General features: G+C 48.3%; 1 protein-coding gene across 1 annotated transcript in view; it reads right to left on the bottom strand.

Annotated features, from left to right (window-relative positions):
* LOC136577424 (CD5 antigen-like) overlaps positions 1 to 24077 on the bottom strand; it is a 91664-nt gene that overhangs the window by 43903 nt on the left and 23684 nt on the right. The window contains exon 3 of the mRNA XM_066577320.1: positions 6758 to 7069. Within this exon, the coding sequence (XP_066433417.1) occupies positions 6758 to 7069 (312 nt within the window). The remainder of the gene's footprint in view (positions 1 to 6757; positions 7070 to 24077) is intronic.

Below are 24077 nucleotides of genomic sequence, written 5' to 3' on the forward strand. Positions count from 1 at the left end.
CTCTGAAGAGTCTAATAGGGGGTGCATCGTGAGGTTAAGATCTCCTCCTAGTATTATCTGGCCGCTGGCAAAATGTCTTAAAGCCTCTAACTGTTTCACCAGCCATGGTATCTGGTTAGTGTTTGGGGCGTAAATATTTGCTAAAGTTACTCTATTGTTATTAAGAACGCCCTTTAGGAATAGAGCCCTGCCTTCCTCGTCAGCGTAGCGCCCCTCACAGGTGAAGATAAGAGATTTGTGTAGCAAGATGGTAACACCCTTTGAGGCAGACGAGGGGTGCGCATTGTGATACGCAAGGGGGAACTGTTTGCCCGGTAAAGACAGGCATCTATCTCCCCTGAAGTGGGTCTCCTGCAAGAACACAACCTTCGATCCATACCTTTTCAGAAGTGCTGCAATGTGATGTCTCTTAGCGGGGGAATTGAGGCCGTTCACGTTTAGTGTGGTGATTCGGGTTATCTCATCCATTGCGTCCCTGAAGGAGAGCTGACCTTTCCTCTTTCTCTAGCCGGGCGTGAGAGGGGGAGGATAACAAGAAAAAAGAAAGTTAGACACCAATAACCTATACCAGTCTGCAGCTTCTAGAGATTGAAGGCGTACCAAGATCAGGTGGTGGGTGGGAAAAGAGTAAAAAGGGGGGGAGGAAGGGAGACAGAAGAGAGAGGTAAGAGGGGTAGGACAAACAAACAATAATAAGAACAAAAATTAAGAACAATAAATACGTATCAGGGGGGATACGTAGATGTGTTGTGAGACTGTCCCCCGGGTCAGCAGTCCTGGTTTCACACTCTGGATCAAACCAGCCACGGGAGACAGAGGGTAGGAGGGGGGGGCGAGTTGTCTAAGCCTCCAACACTGAGGGATAGGCAACTATGAAATCAGCCTGAACCGTCAGGCGCCCCATGGGTCCATAGGTCAAAAACTTTAAAACAAAGCTATGCATGTCTCAGCTTTTAGAGGAGAATCATTTTGTGAACAGGGGTATAACACAGCGTATGATTATTCTAATTACTCTAAGGTAGTAGACATCATATCAAACACAAACTTGCTTCACCTGTCTGCATAAACAACAGAGAAGGTGAGGGAGAAGAAGAGGGTCCCCGGCAGGGGAACCAACCAGCATCACAGAGGAGGATACATTTAGTGGGGAAGTCCTCCGGCATCCTCTCGGGACCGTTCTAAAACCCGGTCCACCAGACCGATATAAGAATACAGTCACCTCTTATGTTATCAAGTGTCCAGAGTAGCAGTGGGTTCTTTTGCCTTTTTCTTTTTCGGCGACTTAGGGTTGCTTGCCACCTGCCATGGCTCAGGTAGTGTTAGACGAGGTAGTTTAGGAAATTCAGGGAGAGGCATCCAGGAGGGCAGATCTATCGGTTCAAGCTCTGGATGTTCCCAGCAGCTCTGTAGGTCCTCTGGGGAGCGAACTAACAGCCTTCTCCCTTTACCGGCTATGTTAATGCCAAAAGGGAACAGCCAAGAATAGCGGATGTTCTTTGCTCTCAAGGCTTCCAGGAGCGGGCGGAATAACCGGCGCTTCGCCAAGGTCGTCGGAGATAGATCCTGGAAGATTTGAAAGCGTGTTTCCCCATACTTAAGTTCTTTGCAAGTTCTTGCTGTTTTTAGAATCAGAGCAGTGTCTTGGAAAGAGAGCAGTTTACATATGACGTCACAGGGGGGCTCAGAGGGCGCAGGTGTCGGTCTGAGAGCCCTGTGAATTCTCTCTATTTTTATTGACGTGGCTCTCTCAGTACCTAGTAGCTGCTGAAAAATTTCGGAGGCTACCTTGGTAAGTGACTCAGTAGCCCAGGACTCCGGCAGGCCCTTGAACCTTAAATTACACCTCCTATTTCGATTCTCAAGATCTTCTTGTGCTATGAGAGCTCGATTTATGCTGTCATGATGTTCTCTCAGAATTTTCTCCAAAGCGATCGCATGTGTGGAAACGGAGGCCATCACAGACTCCAGCTCCTCCACTCTGCGCCCCATCTGCTTGACATCCTCTTTAATTTCAGTGAGGTCAGCAATTATAGGGTTTAGAGCATTGGCAAGCAGCTCCCTCATAAATCCCCTCGAGACCCCACGAGTCCTCTTCGTCTGAGGAGAGCTCTCCCCCTCCAGCCTTACTGTTTGATGCAGCAGCTTCTGCCGCCGGCGCCATCTTGACGGACGGGTGCGGAGAGCGGGAGCCGCGCTCCTTCAGGTAGCGCTGCATGCCTGCTTGATTTTTCACTGTTCGGGGTGTGCAGGGTTGGTCTCCGGTCCTCTCCTTCGTAGCTCTCCTCATTATTTGCTTCTGGTAGCTAAGTAAATGGACCCTCTAGGGCGCTGTGCAGAGGGAGCTCCAGGCTTAAGCGGCCATCTTGCTCCGCGTCAGGCTCCGCCCCCTCGAGAGACGCTTTTGATCCCGAAAAACAAAGAGGAGACTAAGGGGCGCATTCCATTCATTTCAGAGTTTGGCCCAATTAGCGGGCAGGTGGCACAAATTATCCGCAGACATTGGCCGATTTTGGCACAATGCCATACAGACGTCAAGGAATTCAAAGAGCCTCCCATTATGGCTTATCAGAGGGGGAATTAACTTTAGAGATAGGCTAGTTCACACTGTATCTACAATGGTATGCAAGAGAGAATCCCGCAGCACACCAGGCAATACGCTAACAGCGCAGAGGTATCCAGCAATGTATGCCAAGCCACTGAAGGGACTATGGACCTCCAGTCCCCAAGTTAGACATCAACAAAGAAGAAGTGGCAGCATCCGTTGAGGGTTTTAAAGTAAAATCAGCAACTTTATTACTCCATATTCAAAGTGGTACAGGCAACGTTTCGACTACAGTTAGTCTTTGTCAAGCCTAGTCGAAACACTGAATCTACAGGGACATTACATACTACTCAAAGGGTCCTTGCACCACTAAAGATGGGTAACTTCCCTTGCTTGAATTGTAGCAGTTGCCACAATATGGTTAAGGGTGATAGCTTTATGCATCCCAGAACAGGTAAGAAATACCCGATTAAATCCTGCTTCACCTGCAATTCGTTGTACTTGTTCTGCGTTATATCGTGTCCTTGTGCCATGTTATATGTAGGTGAAACAATTTTGGAGAGCAGGACACGGTTATTGAAACATAAGAGTACTACACGTACAAAAAAAACTGATGCACCTGTAGCACGACACTCCTTGAGAAGAGGCACACCATAAGTCAGTTGCGGTTCCAAATTATTGATGCAATACCCCATTTGTATAGAGGTGGGGATAGAGAATAGAAACTCAAATATTTGGAATGCAAATGGATTTTCGAACTAGACAAACTCCACCTGTTAGGTCTGAATTTAGAGTATAACCCTTTACCGTTTGTGTAAACCTACTAGTCTTTTGATAGCTTTATTCTGTTTGGATTTTAATTGATGTTTTTTATATGTTGACAGGACCCCTGTGACTTGATGTCGGGAGACGAGCAATGGCGCTGCACTATTCATATAATGACGATTTATTTCTATCTTGATGCACTGGTTTATGGATGATTAATCGGTGCCTTTAATAACCATAATAGAATTAATTTGCATACGACCAATGGGATTCTTGATAAAATATAATATTTAGTCCTTTTTCATAACACTGGCAGTTATATAAGGCTTCATTGATGTTGAAGATCAGTTGTTCCCCCCCCCCCCCCCCTGTTTGAGTGAATTAAGCTTTTCACGAACCAACCCCGCTGTAATGTTTGGTCTATTGGAGCCTCTGGATGATTGACAGTTGGGGGCATGGCAATCTATGATGTAGACCAGTATGGTAGATGGAGGCAGTTGCCGCGGCCTCTTGACAGTGTGTGCTCTGTGGATGCGATCCATTGCCATTGTGGATAAGTAATTTTCACTGTAGACATATCGCTATGTCTATGGTTACATCAGTATGAACGGGCATAATATATGCTGAAGCCCTGTGTGATGTCCGAACTATCGCGAGAGTTCTAGGACTCTCGCATATGCGCAGTGGGCATGTGATCTCCGACATTGAGCCACAAAGTGCATTGCAGCGTGTGCACTACCGCGATGGACTTAGTAATCCCGCATAAATGCATTGGGTTTGCATTATTGAGCTATAAGGTATGCCGCAGCTGCTCCTGACATCATGCTTCCCATAAGGATTCTATGATTGTTTCTGGTCACAGGTGAGCCTCTGTCATTTTAATTATGTGTTGGGTGTGGGTTCCATTTGATTGGTGTATGCTTTCTTTAAAGTCTATGGTGTTCTATAGTGGTGGTCAGCTTGAAAAAGACTCTGCATGAGTTGAAACGTTGATGCCCCATTTTTATGGATTAAATAAAAACAACAGCTTTCTGGAAGACCTGTGGTGCTGCTCCGTTTTTCTACAATCGCTTGCTACTGGGGTCGCAGGAGTGGGGGCCAATGGAGCCTGCATACAGGACCCTCACCTCGCACCAGATGGTGTTTTACGACTGAGTGCTGCTGCTTCTTTGTATTTTAGGAGGAATGCCCCTGTCACACCCCTAGCTCCCAATTGGGCCAAGACAGGAAGGTCCTACTAGCAGAGTGTGCATAAATGCTGCCATGTTAAGGCTGGAACATGGCAGCGTTAAAGTGTAATAATGTAAGCCTAACAAGTAATGATACCCTCCACCCAAGGACCCCCGCTTGCTAGGCGGGTACAGAGATAAGACTGGAAGTCCCTAAAAACCATCCACACCTCTGACCCTACCTACTTGCTTCGCCCTGGCTAAACCAAGGGGGACAACTGGGCATCGGACCCTATACTGTCTAGGGATAATCTGATACTATAGGGGAAAAAGGAGCACAAAAACTAAGGAAGATACTACCACAGAGAAACACAAAAGGCTAAATGAAACTACAGCAAGGGAAGGCAAGGGTTAAAGCACAAGGACTAAGGGGACCAGAGAGACCTAGTTAACCTCACTAGATACAAACAAACACTGGCAATGAAACTTGACAGCTGCTGCCTCTAATCCCTAGCAAAGGGGCGGAGCCAATGACATGCTTGTGGGTGGAGGAAGAAGACCCATCCACTCACATCAGAAGAGGCACCCAGAGCCGGACGGCCGCCCTAAGGGAACCGGCGCCGGACGTGGAAGGAAGAACACTGTGCCTGGACCCCCGCAGCTGGACTGGCGTGCTGCCAAGACCGGACCGTGCTGCTGGCAGGTTTCCGCCTAACACTGCTCACAGCTGGCACCCTCACTGCTTGTGTTCTACTGGCGGAACTGTCTGCTCCCTGTTGCCCGCTGCCTCTCTCAAAGCTCTTGCTCCTCCGGCGGTAGTGTTAGCTCCGCGGACGTTGCTCACGCCGCTGACAGCTGGCACCCTATGCGCTGCTTCTGCTCCGCTGCGGCACACTCAGATTCCTGCCGGTCGCTCCTCCGCTGACAGCTTGCACCATCAGCACTTCTGCTCCACTGCTGGGAAAGCCCACTGAGGAGGGGAAGAAAGGCCGGTGGCGTGTTCTCCTTCACTGTGCAGCCACCGCATAACACTCTCTGTCCCCCTGGCCCTGCAGCGTAGCGGCCGGTATGTTAAAGTGAAATCTGTTTTGGGGGTGGGGTTGCCTCCTGTGGTGCGCCGCTGGCTCCCAAGCAAAAGCCACTTCATGACGCTTTCGGCGAATTGCTAGAACAGTGAACCGGGTCTGTGGCGAGTGCCTCGGTGCCGAGCTAGCAGCTCTGGCAGTGTGTTAGCAGCAGGGCCTGCTTGGCACAGCTGCATGTATCTTCCGGCCAGTTTTAGTGCCCTTCCAGGACCTATTTGCAAGGCTGCTGTGCAGCCAAACTGGTACAGGGGCGTCACCCCCCTGTCAATCTTGGCTCCACCAGGACTTCCTGGAGGCGTCAAGATACACTAATACCGGCTGGCTGATTAAGCTATTTTTCTTAGTACATAAGGACTTGGTCTGGTGGCATAAAATTTGAGGTTTTTATTTGGACACATGTTGAGGCATACCCACAAAGTGTAAATCTCCAGGAGTTCTCTTTGCCTTTCACTGCCACCTGTCCAGCTGATAGATGATGATGATGAACGATTGGTTTAGTCTTTGCTGTTACTTTCTTCAGCTGATGTCTAATAGACGAATACAGTTTGTATGTTGTGGGTATATGCAGTCTCTTGTAAAGTAAATTATGTTTCTGTCTAGCATTTGGTGATTTATGTACTTAACCTTTGTCTAGGAGAATCATTATACAATTGTAATCAATATCACCTATTATTCATAAATTTGTTTAATTATTGCCATTTTAATAAATTGCTATATATCAACCCATTTGTCCTTCTTTAAAGCCATATCTGATCTTGTTGCCTTTCGAGTTGGCAAAACAATGGGCAGTCCGGCCCTGCAGCCAACTGATATGTGCACCTGATAATTGGGATTTATCACTTTGTATGTGACAGATGGACTACAGTAATAGGGTCACCATTTACAGAGCTTATAACGGAGCAATTGGCATCTCATCACCAGCAGATCTCACCTGTTCTAACACATCTCATACCCAGAACTACAAGTCCCATCATCCATACAGACATGTACACAGAGGGCTCCATTACACCAGTATAATAACCCTTCATGATGAGACTGATGGCTAATAAAAAACATCTTTGGATGAAGCTGCTGCTGGCTGATATTTAGTGTCATTCTCTCAGCAGTTGTCGGTGCAGTTATTGTACAGGTTGTCAGGTATGATGCTGTATCCAGTTTGGTGTGTGATGTGTGGAGAGGAAAAATACGTCTCTTACCTGAACATGTCACGCCCATCAGAGATCCAGAAGAATATCGACCACCATATGTAGAATATTCACACTGCGACAAGGATGACTCTCCTCCTGTACATCGTAGATCCAACCTCCTCCTGTCATCATCCACAAATATCTCCCCTGTGGTCACATGATGTTGTAGATTTGCAGTGTTACATCCCAGCTCTCTACAAACCACATTAGCAATGTTTTCTCTGCTACCCCTGCAATATTCCACTCCCCACCATTCTCCTTCATATCTCACTTCCACTAATCCTTCGCATTCTGTGTATTCCTGGGAAAATCTCACTGGAACTATGAAAATAGAAATAAATATAAAAATCCATGAATATAAGGAAATACTAATATAAAAGCGCTCGTCTCAGCATGACATCCACTCTCCAAATGGCCACTAAATACAATGCACATCTTAGCGGGGTGACTAGCGCTCAGGGTCCCTCTATGAGCCAGAATGAGGAGGGGCACTGAGTGGATCTGATAAGTTCTGCATCACATGGGTGTCAATTCACCAGTACCGCAAGTCATGACTCCCTGAGATCACAGCTGATTGGACTAGAGAAACCAGAGCTAACTTCTTCGTATAACAGCAATCTTCATGAGAGAATACCTTAGAGCAGCGACCAATAGTAATATCTCTTAATAGACTCCAGATTCTAGGAATATCATCTACATCATCAAGTCACAAGTAGAGATGAGCGAACGTACTCGGCCGAGCTTGATGCTCGCTCGAGTATTAGGGTACTCGAGATGCTCGTTACTCGAGACGAGCACCACGCGGTACTCGAGTCAATTTCATTTCTTCCCTGCATGTTTTGCGCCATTTTCTGGCCAATAGACATACAGGGAAGGCATTACCACTTCCTCCTGTGACGTTCCAGCCCTATCCCACCCCCCTGCAGTGAGTGGCTGGTGAGATCAAGTGACCGCCGAGTATTTAAAGCAGTCTCGCCGGCGGCTCGCCTCAGACACACGCTGGGAGAGATTAGGGAGAGTGCTGTTCCTGCTATTCCTGCTATAGGGAGAGTGTTAGGCTACTGTCAGCGTCTTCAAGAACCCCAAAGGTCCTTCTTAGGGCCACATCTGACCGTGTGCATTACTGTTGTGGCTGCTGGGAGCAGTTTTGCACCAATTTTTGTTTTTCATCTTGGGCTCTGCAGACTATTGCATTCTCAGTCTGCAGCCAATTATACAGAGTATAGGGGCAGTACTGGTCAGGCAGGGACAGTGGAAGTGTAGAATCCTGTCAACAAGTAACCCAACGGTCCTTCTTAGGGCTACCTCTGACCGTGTGCATTACTGTTGTGGCAGCTGGGAGCAGTTTTGCACCAATTTTTTTTTCATCTTGGGCTGTACAGACTATTGCGGTCTCAGTCTGCAGCCAATTATACAGAGTAAAGGGGCAGTACTGGTGAGGCAGGGACAGTTGTAGTGTAGAATCCTGTCAACAAGTACCCCAAAAAAGCTCCTGCTTAGGGCTACCTGTGCGCGTGTGCAGTTTACTGCATGGCTGCTGTGAGTTGTAGTGGCTCACTATTAGCCAGCTTGGCCTTTCTGCAGCCTAGCGTATAATTTTTTTGGCCTACAGTGTGCGTAACATAACTGCTGTGACCCTCCAAGTGCAGGCCAATAATTGCCTTATTTTTTACAACACTCTGTGTCTGCTGTATTCAAAATACACCATGCTGAGGGGTAGGGGTAGGCCTAGAGGACGTGGCCGTAGGACGCGGGCGACGACGCAGAGGTCCAAGTGAGGGTGTGGGCACAGGCCGAGTTCCGGGTCCAGGTGAATCACAGCCGGCTGCAGCGGGATTAGGAGAGAGGCAAGTTTCTGGGGTCCCCAGCTTCATATCACAATTTATGGGTCCACGTGGTAGACCTTTATTACAAAATGAACAGTGTGAGCAGGTCCTGTCATGGATAGCAGAAAATGCATGCAGCAATGTATCGACCTCCCAGTCTTCTACGCCGTCCACTGCTGCAACTCTGAATCCTCTCGCTGCTGCTCCTCCTGGGGAGCCACCAGTACCAGCCTCACCACCACCAGCATGCGCAGGCATATGATGACCAAGCACCCCACAGGGTGGGACGAAGGCCGTTCACCGCCTCCGGGTCGCACCACTGTCTCTCCCCCTGTGCCCCAACCTGCCACTCAGATCCAACCCCCTTCTCAGGACACAGGCAAGAGCGTCTCCCGGTCTGCACCCACACCCTCACCTCCGCTGTCCTTGGCTCCATCCAGAAATGTCTCTCAGCGCAGCATCCAGCTGTCACTTGCGCAAGCGTTGGAATGCAAGCACAAATACACCGCCACGCACCCACACGCTCAAGCATTAAACGTGAACATTGCCAAATTGATCAGCCTTGAGATGCTGCCGTACAGGCTTGTGGAAGCGGAGGCTTTCAAAAACATGATGGCGGCGGCGGTCCCGCCCTACTCGGTCCCCAGTCGCCACTATTTTTCCCGGTGTGCCGTCCCAGCCCTACCCCAACACGTCTCCCGCAAGATTAATCGTGCCCTCACCAACGCGTTTACTGGGAAGGTCCACTTAATCACGGACACGTGGACAAGTACTGGCGGGCAGGGCCACGATATCTCCCTGACGGCACATTGGAGCCTTGGACCGCACACGTCCTACCCACACCCAGAATTGGTGGTCCTTCCTCGGTTCTGGTATCTGCGGCAGTCTATGCCACCTCTTCTAAACCCTCCCCCGTCTCCAACAATAAAAAAAAAAAGCATTCTTGGCAAATGCTTTCGCTATGGTCCGTCTTGCGCCAGTCCAAGAATTTCACCTCTAGCGGCACAATACGAATGCCCCCGGCCGTCCCTCTTAATCATGGCCCCAGTTCCGAAAACCAACAAAATAGAACCGGGGTCCTATTCCATTATTCCTAGCTGAAGCATTCAGCCGACCCCCGGTATAAGGAGAAACTTTCCACTCTCATTCCCGAAGAGGAAAGGGGTTTGAGAGTGATGCAATACCACAGGGCCCTAGTGGACAAACCGATGGTAAACTACCCATCTGACAGCGCTAGCGGCAGAAGGCTCAGTTCCGAGGGCCAAGTAGCAAGGGAGGCGCAGAGATCAGGCAGTATGTCTTGCACAGGCAGGGGCACAGTGTCCAAGGCCTTTGCCAGCTTTATAGCTTCCCAGCAAGACTCCGTCACCACTCCCCAGTCAAGGCTGAGTCGGAGGGAGCACTTTTAAAAAGATGGTGAGGGAGTACGCAGCCAATCGTACCACCGTCCTCCGTGATGCCTCTGCTCCATACAACTATTGGGTGTCAAAGCTGGACACGTGGCACGAACTTGCGCTGTATGCCCTTGAGGTGCTGGCTTGCCCTGCCGCTAGCGTCTTGTGAGAGAGGGTGTTTAGTGCTGCTGGGGGAATCATCACGGACAAGCTGTCAGGACAGTGTCCGGGATATGGGGTTCCCTGAGATATCCCGCAACCCCTGTCCCTGCCTACTTGCCCCCCTGGGCTAACCCCCAGGGCGACAACTGGGCGACGGTCCCTACCCTCACTAGGGAAGCGGGACACGGAAGACAAACAGACACTGAGACAAACAACGGTAGAATGGTCAGACAATCCGGGTAGGCAACAAGAGGGTACGCAGTACGGAGGGGTCAGGCAAAAACGTAGTCAAGTCCAAAAGCAGGTGTCAGAAAAGCCGAGGTCACAAGAGCAGTCAGGATAAACGCGGGTGCAGCTGGAGAACCAAACTAACACTGGCAAGGCCTGAGAGGAAAACACACCTATTTATATGCTGTCAGCGCTCCCGCCCCAGAAGCTGATTGGGGCGGGGAGCCTGACAGCAGCAGGGCTAATCAGGGCGGTGCTGGGGACACGCCCCCAGTCTATCTGCACAGACAGTTACTAGGGAAGCCAGCCTGGTAGTCAGGACACTAGAAGCACCAGCTGCCTCCCTAGCAACCCGGCGGCGACCAGTCTTACAGCGGCCCGGGGAGATCACAAGAACCGGGGTACCTCTGCGCCGCGCTCCTGTACCCCGGGTGGCCGGACCGGTGGTGCGGGCACGGCGGCCCCGAGAGTTGCCGGTTCTGACAGTACCCCCCCTTCTACGGGGGGACACCGGACCCCCATGGCCAGGTGCGGGCTTAAGCGGGAAAGCCCTGTGGAATGCCTGGACTAGGCGTGGCGCATGAACGTCCCTGGCAGGGACCCACGTCCTATCCTCAGGGCCAAATCCTCTCCAGTGGACCAGGTACTGCAGCCCACCTCTAACCCGTCGGGCATCCACAAGCCTTTCTACTTCATACTCCAGTTCCCCCTGTACCAGAGAGGGAGGAGGCGGGTTCTGGGTGGGGAGAACTGGAGTCACATACTTCTTAAGCAAGTTCTTGTGAAAAACCTTGTGGACCTTCCAGGGGTCAGGAAGTGCCAACTTATATGACACCGGGTTGATAACCTGAGAAACCGTAAATGGGCCAATGAACCGAGGAGCAAGTTTCAGGGAGGGAACCTTAAGTCTCAGATTCTTGGATGATAATAAAACCTGCTCCCCGACCACAAAAGGTGCGGAGATAGTACGTCTTTTATTTGCGTATTTACGCAGTTTCTCTTGGGAACCCTGAAGGTTCTTACGAACCTGGGCCCAAACTGTGCACAGTTCTTCAGCGGATATGTCGGCGGCCGGATTGTTCGAGACCAAAGGAGTAGAAAGCGAGAACCGGGGATGGAACCCATAGTTACAAAAAAAAGGTGACAGTTGGGTCGACGAGTTACCATGGTTGTTAATAGCAAATTCGGCGAGAGGTAAGTAGTTGGCCCACTGATGCTGGTTATCAGAGACAAACAGTCGCAGATACTGGATGAGTTCTTGGTTCATCCGTTCCGTTTGTCCGTTACTCTCGGGATGGAAAGCGGAGGAAAAGGACAAATTAACGTTTAGATTTTTACAGAAGGCTCGCCAGAAGCGAGCGACGAACTGAACCCCTCTATCAGACACAATATCCTCGGGGATCCCATGTAACCGAACAATCTCCTTGATGAACATCTCAGACAAAAGTTTGGCGTTAGGCAACTTGCCAAGTGGAACAAAATGAGACATTTTGGAAAAACGGTCAACTATTACCCAAATGACCGTATTCCCCAGCGAGGATGGCAGATCAGTAATAAAATCCATGGACAAATGGGACCATGGCCTGGACGGAATGGGCAAGGGCAGAAGAGGCCCCTCAGGACGTCTCCTGAGGTTCTTCCCCCTTGCGCAAACCGGGCACGCGGACACAAATACCCGTACATCCTTGGCCATGTGCGGCCACCAATAGAGTCTGGCCGCTAACTCCAGAGTACCCCTGATGCCGGGGTGTCCAGCTAGGACTGAAGCATGTGTCTCCTCTAACACTTTCAATCTCAGTGACAACGGGACAAATAATTTGCCTTCCGGAAGGGCTTCAGGAGCAGATTGTTGAGCGGCGTGAATGAGAGGTGAAAGGTCGGAGGAGACAGCAGCGAGGACCACCCCAGGGGAGAGAATGCTCTCAGGTTCCGGCTCGGAAGGTTCCGGAGAACCAAAACTCCTAGACAGGGCATCAGCCTTGACATTCTTAGAACCGGGTCTATAGGTAACAACAAAATTGAACCGAGAGAAAAACAAGGCCCAGCGGGCTTGCCGAGCATTTAACCTCTTAGCGGAATCTAGATAAGTGAGGTTTTTATGGTCAGTGAGCACCGTGATCTGGTGATGGGCTCCTTCCAAAAAATGCCTCCACTCTTCGAAAGCCCACTTAATCGCCAGCAATTCCCGGTTGCCTATATCATAGTTCCGTTCGGTGGACGAAAACTTCCTAGAAAAATAGGCACACGGTCTAAGGTTGGTGAGAGTGGAGGGACCTTGGGACAGTACCGCTCCCACACCAAACTCAGAGGCATCTACCTCCACCACAAAAGGGCTGGACAGATCCGGTTGTACTAGGACCGGTGCAGAAGAGAACGCCGCCTTTAGGGTATTGAAGGCCCTCAGAGCCTCAGAAGACCAGGTCCTCACATCTGCCCCCTTTCTGGTGAGGTCCGTTAGAGGTTTAGCCACCACGGAGAAGTCTTTAATGAATTTGCGATAGTAGTTGGCGAAGCCGAGGAAGCGTTGAAGGGCTTTCAACGACCCTGGCTGGGCCCACTCCGTGATGGCCTTCACCTTTTCAGGATCCATCTGGAAGTCGCATGGCGTGATGATATACCCCAAAAATGATATCTTTTGTACCCCGAAAACACATTTCTCGAGTTTAGCAAACAGCTTGTTATGTCTGAGTCGAGCTAGCACAGTCTGAACGTGAGTATGGTGACTCGGCAGGTCGGAGGAAAAAATCAAAATGTCGTCTAGATATATAACCACGAACACCCCCATGATATCCTGAAACACTGAGTTCATGTACCCCTGAAAAATGGCGGGGGCGTTACACAATCCAAAAGGCATCACTAGGTATTCAAAATGCCCGAGGGGCGTATTGAAGGCGGTTTTCCACTCATCCCCCTCCCGAATGCGGATGAGGTTGTATGCTCCCCTGAGATCAAGTTTAGAAAACCATCGGGCACCAGCGACCTGGTTGAGGAGGTCAGGAATGAGTGGAAGAGCATACTGGTTTCGGACTGTGATTTTATTTAGCTCTCTATAGTCAATACAGGGCCGGAGACCCCCATCCTTCTTCTCAACGAAGAAAAACCCGGCACCCACCGGGGATTCTGAGGGCCGGATGTGCCCCTTGGCCAGGCTGTCCTGGATGTAGTCCCTCATGGATTCTCTCTCTGGAACCGTAACGTTATAAATGCGGCCCTTAGGAAGTTTGGCCCCAGGAATCAAGTCTATTTTACAGTCCCCTTCCCTATGGGGGGGCAGAGCTTCAGATAAATGTTTGGAGAACACGTCAGAAAACTCGGAAAGGTATTCTGGTAGGGGGCTCCCCTCGCAGGTGGAGATTCCCACCTTCACCGCACAAAGGTGGTTGGCACAGCGGGGACCCCACTTTACCAGTTCCAACGTGTCCCAATTTACTACCGGGTTGTGCTCCCGGAGCCAGGGGAGGCCTAGGACGACGTCCACAGACAAATCTCTCATCACTAGAAAGGTGCAGGTTTCCACGTGTAAGGCTCCTATGGTAAACCTTACTTCAGGGGTAACCAGATTAACCACCCCTGCTTGCAAAGGAGTGGAGTCCACTCCTGAAACCAGAATCGGAGTCTCTAAACGTAACAAAACCCCGGACAGTTGAGCAACGAAATTAAAGTTAACGAAATTAGCTGCAGCCCCAGAATCAACAAAGGCTTGCCCAGTACGGTGGAAAGCATGAAATTCTAGGGTGCAAGGCACTAACATTTTGGACAACACAGGGAGTACCTTGGCTCCTAGACAGTTCCCCCGACAACTGCCTAGGAGCGGGAGTTCCTCCTGCCGTGGCTTCTTAGCGCAGGTAGAAATGCGGTGACCCGGCTCCCCACAGTAGAAGCAGAGATTCTTCTTCAGGCGGTGTTCCCGTCGTTGCTTGGGGTTCACGGCTCCCAGCTCCATGGCCTCGGTGGTGGGAGGGTAAAAGGTCGGGTCAGTCGAAGAAGTAGGCGTGGGGAGTGGGGTGGTCCGAGCGGCGTGTCTGGCCCTCAAACGTCGGTCGGCTCGAATAGCCAGCGACATGGCTTGCTCCAGGGTTCTAGGCTCTGGGTGGGCCACAAGTAGGTCTTTGAGACCCTCAGACAGACCGGTCAAAAATAAGTCTTTTAGGGCGGCATCGTTCCACCGGGATTCCGTACAATGTTGACGGAATTGGGAACAGTAGTCCTCCGCCATCTTACAACCCTGGCGCAGGGCCAGAAGTTTGGAGACTGCGTAGCCCGCCCGGTCGGGTTCGTCATAAATTTGACCCAGGGCGGAAAAAAAGGCGTCAAGGGATAGTCGGGCTGGAGAGCCAGCTGGTAGCGAGAAAGCCCAATTTTGGGGCTCTCCCCTCAGGCGGGTAATTACGATTCCCACTTTCTGGTATTCAGTACCAGAGGAGTGGGGGCGGAGATCAAAGTAGAGCTTGCAGCTCTCTCTAAATGCAAAAAACTGATCTCTCTCTCCGGAGAAGCAATCCGGAAGCGAGGCTCGAGGTTCTGACATCGTACCTGGAGCGGACGAGGGCTGCATGGGACCTGCAGCTGGCACTTGTTCCCGTGGCTGCAAGCGGGCTGTTAGGTCCTGGGCAAGGGTCGTAAGGACCTGGACCTGGTTCGCTACAGCCGCCACGGCCTCCATCGAGGGGCTCAAAGTTGCCGGGCGGATGCAAGGGTCTGACCTTAGTTCGGCCAGTGTTACTGTCAGGACAGTGTCCGGGATATGGGGTTCCCTGAGATATCCCGCAACCCCTGTCCCTGCCTACTTGCCCCCCTGGGCTAACCCCCAGGGCGACAACTGGGCGACGGTCCCTACCCTCACTAGGGAAGCGGGACACGGAAGACAAACAGACACTGAGACAAACAACGGTAGAATGGTCAGACAATCCGGGTAGGCAACAAGAGGGTACGCAGTACGGAGGGGTCAGGCAAAAACGTAGTCAAGTCCAAAAGCAGGTGTCAGAAAAGCCGAGGTCACAAGAGCAGTCAGGATAAACGCGGGTGCAGCTGGAGAACCAAACTAACACTGGCAAGGCCTGAGAGGAAAACACACCTATTTATATGCTGTCAGCGCTCCCGCCCCAGAAGCTGATTGGGGCGGGGAGCCTGACAGCAGCAGGGCTAATCAGGGCGGTGCTGGGGACACGCCCCCAGTCTATCTGCACAGACAGTTACTAGGGAAGCCAGCCTGGTAGTCAGGACACTAGAAGCACCAGCTGCCTCCCTAGCAACCCGGCGGCGACCAGTCTTACAGCGGCCCGGGGAGATCACAAGAACCGGGGTACCTCTGCGCCGCGCTCCTGTACCCCGGGTGGCCGGACCGGTGGTGCGGGCACGGCGGCCCCGAGAGTTGCCGGTTCTGACACAAGCATACCCGCCTGTCAACTGACAGTGCCGACATGCTTACACTCATAAAGATGAACAACGCCTAGATTTCCCCAGACTTCTCTTCTGCACCGGCGTAGAGTAGCGGAACCTAAAGATTGTTTTTGCTGTAACCGCAGATAAAAGCACTCTACTCTATCACCGGTAAAATGGGGCATTTAGCTTCATCAATCTGTCTCTGACATTAGTCCTCCTCCTGCTACTCCTCCTCCAGAAACAACATGTCATCGCGCTGAACGGCCAATTTTTCTGCGGCCCAAAGGGCTCATCTACATCTACCAATGTTTTTACAATTTTTCTAAGTTTTAAAAGTATTGAGACTGTAACATGAACCAATTTTTTTCAACAGGGCTGCCTCCAGGCTCTGCTACAAATTAAGGAAAATGATAGAAATGATAGCTGTCATTATAAAAGGTAAGCTTTCATAGCTGTCATTATAAAAGGTGGAAGATTCTAAGCTTTCATAGCTGTCTTTATAAAAGGTGGAAGATAAATGTTCCATATAGTCAGTTCAAGAGAGTCAGGAGAAATTGCACCAAAGACTCAGATTTTGTTGAACAGGCTAAAATTATTTCCACTAGATTTCAAGAAAAAGGATACCCTCCATCTATTGTTAAATCAGCTTATGATAAAGCATTCGATGGCACAGATGATCAGATTGAAAGGAAGAAGATCAATGGTAATAAAATTACAGTGAGAGTGGATGGGAAGGGAGGTGAAAAACAAACTCATGTGAAGGAACCCTCATTAAGTATGCAGTATAATACAGCATTTATAACTAAATATAGTTCTCATCATAGCCATATCAAACAAATCCTCCGCAAAAATTGGTCCATCTTAAAAGGGGATCCGTATCTGAACAAGAATACGTCTAATAACCCGGTATGTATATTCCGGAAAAACACAACCTTAAAAAATATATTGGCCCCTTCACGTCCGAAAAAAGAAACAAGTAAAACAAACAAGGGATTTATATAATCAAAAAAGGGAGTGTACAGGTGTGGTGCGAAAAAATGCAAATGTTGTGCGTATATAATCACATAAAAGCTATGGGATACAGTTCAATATGAACGAGTACATTGAGATTAAACAACATCTCACATGTAGTACCACGTATGGGATTTATCTATTGGAGTGCCCGTGCGCCAAGCGATATGTTGGACGCACCAGCAATGCGCTGAGAATTCGGGTAACGCAACATAGGTGCAACATTAAGAAGGGGTACTTGAAACATAGTATTTCCCGGCACTTCTGCACTGAACATGCGTGTGATCCTTCTGGTCTTAGAGTTACCCCCCTAGAATGTATATTTAATAAATCCATTTCAGAGTTGCGGAACAAAGAAATGTTCTGGATTTTTAAATTAAATACATTAATGCCCGCTGGATTAAATGAGGTCTTAGAAAAAATGTAATTGATTTTTTGCAACTTAAATAATAAGCATTTAATATGTACGTTTTATAGTATTTTATTAATTTTTATATAATTTATGCATATTATTATGTGGTATGTTTGTATGGAGTTTATATGCTAGATATTTTTAAATATTTATTCAATTACTTATTTATGGTTTTAATGATAATGCAGATGTGTCATGGTTACATATGTTTGATTTGTATTTATATCAATTTGATCCAGTAATTGATTATATTTATTATTCATATATACACATATACATATATCCCTACATGGAATATTCACACTTACCTCCCAGAGGCTATTAATAAGTTATTTATTTTTATTATAACCTCTGTAGTAATTTTAATGGAGGTTTTATATGCAATTAGCATGATGGAGGATTTTATTTAGAGATTTTTTTCCACGGTCCCCCTGTTTTCCTTTTCCCCCTCCCCTTTCCTTTAGCTTCTATGGAGCATAGCTGGCAGCAAGGCATTGTGCCTATGAAGGAGCAGTACTATGCACTGCTATATATGTAACTTAGCAACCAAAGCTCAGGTCACATGTTTGGAGTTCCGGAGTTGGTCCCGCCCCCCTGTTCTCTGTGGTTGCTCCGCGTCCCCTGGGTGAGTGCTGTGAGACGTTGTGCGGTGACGCCTGGGAACGTGGTGACCTAGGGCTTAGTGAGTAATTTGCCTCCTCTCTCACTGTAAGCGCTATGACGCATGATATAATGACGCCGGCGTCACGTACGCCGGAGATGCAGATCACATGACCTCTCCTCAGTTTCCATAGTAAAAGTGGAGTTTTGTCATCTCAGAGTGTCGGTACACACTAGCGTGGTGACGTATGGTTTAATCATGTGTCCATATGTCACATGACACATGAATTCTTTGGGTATAGTGCTAATGTTTATTATATTACAAACTTGCACCCTATGAGGGTATCTATGTTGGAGAGGGATCATCCTCTAATGATAGGGGGACATGTATATGAATCTCTGCTTATGGAACAAAAGTTTTATGAGGGGGTGTGTAATTCACAGCTGTCCCCGCCTCCAAAATGGCCGCTGCCTGAGGACACATGCACAGCTACAGCAGGCACCTATGAACTTCTTGATTGTAAGATTTGTTTTACTTATATATACTGCTTGTGTATGAATGATTTTTATGCCTGAAAAAGGCCACATATAGTGGCTGAAACGCGTTGCAAAATAAACTAGTTATTTTTATATACATTGGAATATTTTTCTCCAGCGAGCGTTGGGGCCATTTTTCTTTCTATCATTTTCCTGAAATTATTGGGTCTCCTTCTTGGGGCACTCAAGGAACCCTGCAGCTCTCCCAATCTGTGGATGTGGAGGAAGAATTTTCATCAAAAATTTTAAGGCGATCTTGGACCGAGAGGTGCTGGCAGGGCCTGTCTTGGTATAAGAACCTGCGCAGTACCTGGTAAGTCCTCATTAAAAATCTTTTATATCTCACTATATATGACCGCAGGAGCGCTACGCTGACCTCTGTATATTTCATTTTCTGTTACAAATTAAGCAACAGTGAGCTGTATCTTAAAAAAAATGTTTGAGTTTCACCTACTCTCTCTGTTGATAAATTTTTCATAGGTACACATGTACTCTTGGTACACTAATTTTTGGGGCCCACGCCTACACTGTTATCCAACTAATTTTTCTGGCCTTCGCCAACGCTCATGGTATCCCAATGTTTTCAGAGGTAGGCCTATACTATTAATAGAGAAATTTTACTGGGGTCTGCCTGCCTGCCTATTCTTCTGCTACAAGAAAGTTACAGGGGTCTGACTATACTGCTGCCAATTACATGTTACAGGGGTCTGCCTATACTGCTGTCACTTGAATGTTACAGGGGTCTGCCTATAGTTCTGCTACAGAAATGCTTCTTGGATCTGTCTATAGTGTTACTACTGAAATGACACAGGAGTCTGCGTATACTTCTGCTACAAAAATGTTACTGGGGTCTGCCTATACTTCAACAACAGAAATGGGGGTGGGGTCTGCCTATACTGCTGCTACATAACTGTTACTGGGGTCTGCCTATACTTCTGCCACATAAATGTTACGGGGTCTGCCTATACTGCTGCCACTTAAATGTTACAGGAGTCTGCCTATACTTCTGCTACAAGAATGTTACTGGGGCCTGCCTATACTTCTGCCACATAAATGTTACAGGGGGTCTGCGTATACTTCTGCTACAAAAATGGTACTGGGGTCTGCCTATGCTTCTGCTACAGAAATACTACACAGGTCTGCTTATACTGCGGCTACAGACATGTTACAGGGGTCTGCCTTTACTTCTACAGAAATGGTACTGGGGTCTGCCTTTACTGCTGCTACAAAAATGTTACAGGGGTCTGCCTATGCTTCTGCTACATTAATGTTTCAGGGGTCTGCTTATACTGCTGCTACATAAATGTTACAGGGGTCTGCCTGTACTGCTGCTACAGAAACGTTACTGGGGTCTGCTTATACTGCTGCTTCAGAAACATTACTGGGGTCTGCCTATATGGTTACTACAGAAATGTTACTCGGCTCTGTCTATGCTGTTACAACAGAAATGTTACTGGGGTCTGTCTATACTGTTACTACTGAAATGTTACAAATACTGGGCTCTGCCTGTACTGCTGCTACTGAAATGTTACAGGGGTCTGCATATACTGCTGCTACTGAAATGTTACAGGGGTCTGCATATACTGTGCTACGCAAATGTTACTAGAGGGTCTGCGTATACTTCTGCTACTAAAATGTTACTGGGGTCTGCCTATACTTCTGGCACGTAAATGTTACAGGGGTCTGCCTATACTTCTGCTAATGAAATGTTACTGGGGTCAGTCTATACTGTTACTACATAAATGTTACTGGGGTCTCCTTAGACTTCTGCAACATAACTGTTACTGGGGTCAGCTTATACCTTTTGCTACAGGAATATTACAGGGGTCTGTGTATACTATGAGTGCACTAAGTCTTCCCATCGTGGTGTTCTACCTATCTGGCCCCCCAAAAAACCCAGACTGACTAGGGCATGGCGTGTGGGCCGCAGCCAACATGTATTCCCTCTCATGTAACCTCAGCTATCCGGGACACTGCAATGGGATTTCTTTCTGTACCCTCTGTGTGTACCTGCTAGACACCCATGCTGCAGGTGCACACAGACTTGCCATAGTGGAGTTGTACCTGTCTGTCCCCAAAACGCTAAAAGACTTGGGTAGGGTGCAGAGAGCAGATGGTTTACCCCTTGCGTTGTCAATGAGGTATCCGACACCCAAACAGAATGAGTAGTGTGTGGAAACATGGAGTCTCCATTGCTATGTCACTCGCAGCATCTTGGGCCACACAAGGTGTTGGCTGGGGCAGAGGCTGACCCAGGGCCCGCTCACCTACTTCCCACACCGAGTATTGCTGCATTGTGGAGATGTGTAGAAGTGCTGGGCTGGCAGCGGACTCCCCTTTATGCCCATGTTTTCAGCTCCTGACGGAGGTGGCAAAGGATTGGAATGAAAATGGAATGTCAATCTATTAGCAATACTCAAGAGCATTGTGGGCTATCACCCCCCCCCCCCCCCCTTCAAAGAGGGTCGCTGCCTGGCCCTGCCAACCCTCTGCAGTGTGTGCCTCCGGTTCCTCCTCATGACAGACGCACTTATAAATAGACATGAGGGTGGTGTGGCTATGAGGCCAGTGTGTGGCATGAGGGCAGCTGAAGGCTGTGCAGGGGCACTTTTGTGTGCGGTGTGGACGCTGGGTCGTGTGGGGGGTTTGGCAGCATGTAACCCAGGAGAAGAGGCAGCGGTGTGTCCCGAAGGCAGTGATTGTGCTTTGTTGGAGGTAGTGTGGTGCTTAGCTAAGGTGTGCCTTGCTGATGAGGGTTTGTCCGTAGTAAAAATTGTTGGGGGGGGGGGCACTCTTGCCGCTACTGTGGCTTAATAGTGAGACCTGGGAACCTGAGATGCAGCCCTGCATGTTGCCCCTCGCCTGCCCTATCCGTTTCTGTGTCGTTTCCATCACTTTCTTGGGTTTTGCAGATTTGCACAAATGAAAACCTTAGCGAGCATGGGTCATATACAAAAATGCTCGAGTCGCCCATTGACTTCAATGGGGTTCGTTACTCAAAACGAATCCTCGAGCATCGCGGAAAGCTCGACTCGAGCAACGAGCATCCGAGCATTTTGGTGCTCGCTCATCTCTAGTAGTTAACCATCATATGTGCAGTGGTTATGGTTGCAGATTGTAATAACAATGTTTCCTCTCCTGTTTGAAGTATGTTTTCGTGCAGGTACCAGAGATGGTGTGGGGCCCCGTAATGTCATGCTCCTTCAAGGGGTCATAAAATGCTGCATAGAGCACAAACTAAACATATTTCAGCTTCCAGACTAACTATGAGACTGCCTTGCTAGCACCCTCACATATCGCAATCAAGTGGGGTATAGTTCCAAATACCGTTTCATATCTTTTACTAAATTCGTAAAGTCGAGAGGAAGGGGCGGCAGACGCAGAATATGACATTAAATAGCGAGCACATGAGTGTATGATTGTCGGAAAATTAATGAAAAGAGAAACTAGGGGTCCTAACAATAATGTTTTTTTCTCATAGATTCCAAATATCGTGGAAATGGACAAGCAAAACAGGCTATGCAAGGGTAACCAACAGAAAGAGATAATTGTATAAAAAACACTTTTTTCCTCCTGAGAGACTCAGTTACTCAGGGGATAGAGGTGATGGCGCTCACTGAAATATGTAAGCTGGCTGCAGGTAAGACTGTTAAAGGGGTCGTCCCGCGCCGAAACGTTTTTTTTTTTTTTTCAAACCCCCCCCCCCCCCGTTCGGCGCGAGACAACCCCGATGCAGGGGTTAAAAAAGAAAACCGGACAGTGCTTACCTGAATCCCCGTGCTCCGGTGACTTCTTACTTACCTGCTGAAGATGGCCGCCGGTATCTTCTCTCTCGGTGGACCGCAGGGCTTCTGTGCGGTCCATTGCCGATTCCAGCCTCCTGATTGGCTGGAATCGGCACGTGACGGGGCGGAGCTACAAGGAGCCGCTCTCCGGCACAAGCGGCCCCATTCAGAAAAGAAGAAGACCCAGACTGCGCAAGCGCGTCTAATCTGGCGATTAGATGCTGAAAATTAGACGGCACCATGGAATCGAGGACGCTAGCAACGGAACAGGTAAGTGAATAACTTCTGTATGGCTCATAATTAATGCACAATGTACATTACAAAGTGCATTAATATGGCCATATAGAAGTGTATAACCCCACTTGCTTTCGCGGGACAACCCCTTTAATGTCTGCACCGACTTAAGGTACACATTTGGAATCGTACACGATTTCACATCTTATGTGGCACAGTGGAAGTTTCATGGGGTCCTTGAGTAAGCCAATCCAGAACGCAGAAGCAGTGTCTTTGTTCTACAAGGTTTTAGCTCTTTCCGCACAGGTGACTTATCATCAGAGTCCAGGCTTATGCCACAGAGACAACCACTGAGGCTGGAAGGAACCAGAAAGTAGACACTGCAGCAGCCTGACTTCCCTTGAATGAGGTAACGGCTGGTAACCTGCTTGCACCTGAAATGGGTGTAGATATTTCTCTGTTGCTTGAATTACAGGAACAGGCCTCTAAAGAAGAAGAAGGAGGAGTGGAAAAATCGTACAGAACACTAATGAGGTCTGGCAGAAAAGGGTAATGCCTGTGCCTCCCCTGCACGCTGTGCTCCATGATGTCACACCTGATCCCTGAGCTATCCCATTCATCCTAGGAGGTAATGTGTGGTATGGTGTCTTCTGCTTGGCTTACCCCAGGGTTCAACACTGCTGCGATATGGTTTATACAGCGCTGCATGATATGAGCCCATTACAATCCAGGCCAATTGGTCAAGGTACCTTCTCAGTGCGAGTCAGATTATCTGTTTCAGTGCCTAAATAGCATACAGCTACCAAAGGTAGGTGTTTGAAGTTTGTTGGTTTGCATAGACCTCTTTTCATGTTAGTTGGAGGCGTGGCTTGAGGAAAAAAAAAATAAAACCGCTAGAATATGACTAAAGAAATTGTTTTACGAAAGTAATTATGAATATTTGATACACCAGAAGTCATAATAAAAAATAGAGGTAAGCATTTTATTAGTCATCTACTTGGGTAGAACTACGCCTAATTGTAAGACTAAGTTGAGTCCCTTTGAAGGTATTTGGTAGGACTCCTATAATAGGCTTATGCTTATTCCAGGCCAAAAAGGAGGGCCTTATCTCCCACGTGAGTGCCTTACATCAGGAGTTATATCCACTGTCACTCATAAATGCGTATTCTCCTTGTTTCCAGATCAAAAGTCGCATAGTTTGCTTTCAGGTGGTTGGGTTGTCCTAAAAAGACGCAAGGAACGCTTGGAATCAAGATACAAAGAACCCGTTCAAGTGCTGTTAACCCCTACAACCTCAGTGAAACTTGAAGAAAAGCTACTTTGGGTTCATGTCAGGCATTGTATCAAGATTATCAAGGGAGGAGACAAATGTGGCCCATATCCTTTGTTATATGTAGGACCTTTGCAGTCCTCAGGCTGCCATTTCTCTTTTTCCTCATAAGGGTAACAGAAGACGTACATCCTGTGAAGAGGGTTATACTGTTTCATATGTAATGTTTCAGAGATCGGAAAATGTCAACAGATAGCAGTAAGTTTACCAATGATTCAGCCATATTGTGTAATCAGGCACAAATGTTAATATGTAACAAACAATATAACCTGAAGTCACACCTTGGTAAGCCGGTCACATTAGGCATTATGTCTTCTAAACTATGAATAAGGTGGCTTATGCAGAAAACAGGAAAAAGATAAATCTTTTAGCAGCCATCTACCTAGAATACCGTTGGGAAAATGTAACATGTTGTGAGGTATTTTCCT

The sequence above is a fragment of the Eleutherodactylus coqui genome, chromosome 8, assembly GCF_035609145.1.
Source record: "Eleutherodactylus coqui strain aEleCoq1 chromosome 8, aEleCoq1.hap1, whole genome shotgun sequence".
In the NCBI taxonomy this organism is placed as follows: Eukaryota; Metazoa; Chordata; class Amphibia; order Anura; family Eleutherodactylidae; genus Eleutherodactylus; species Eleutherodactylus coqui.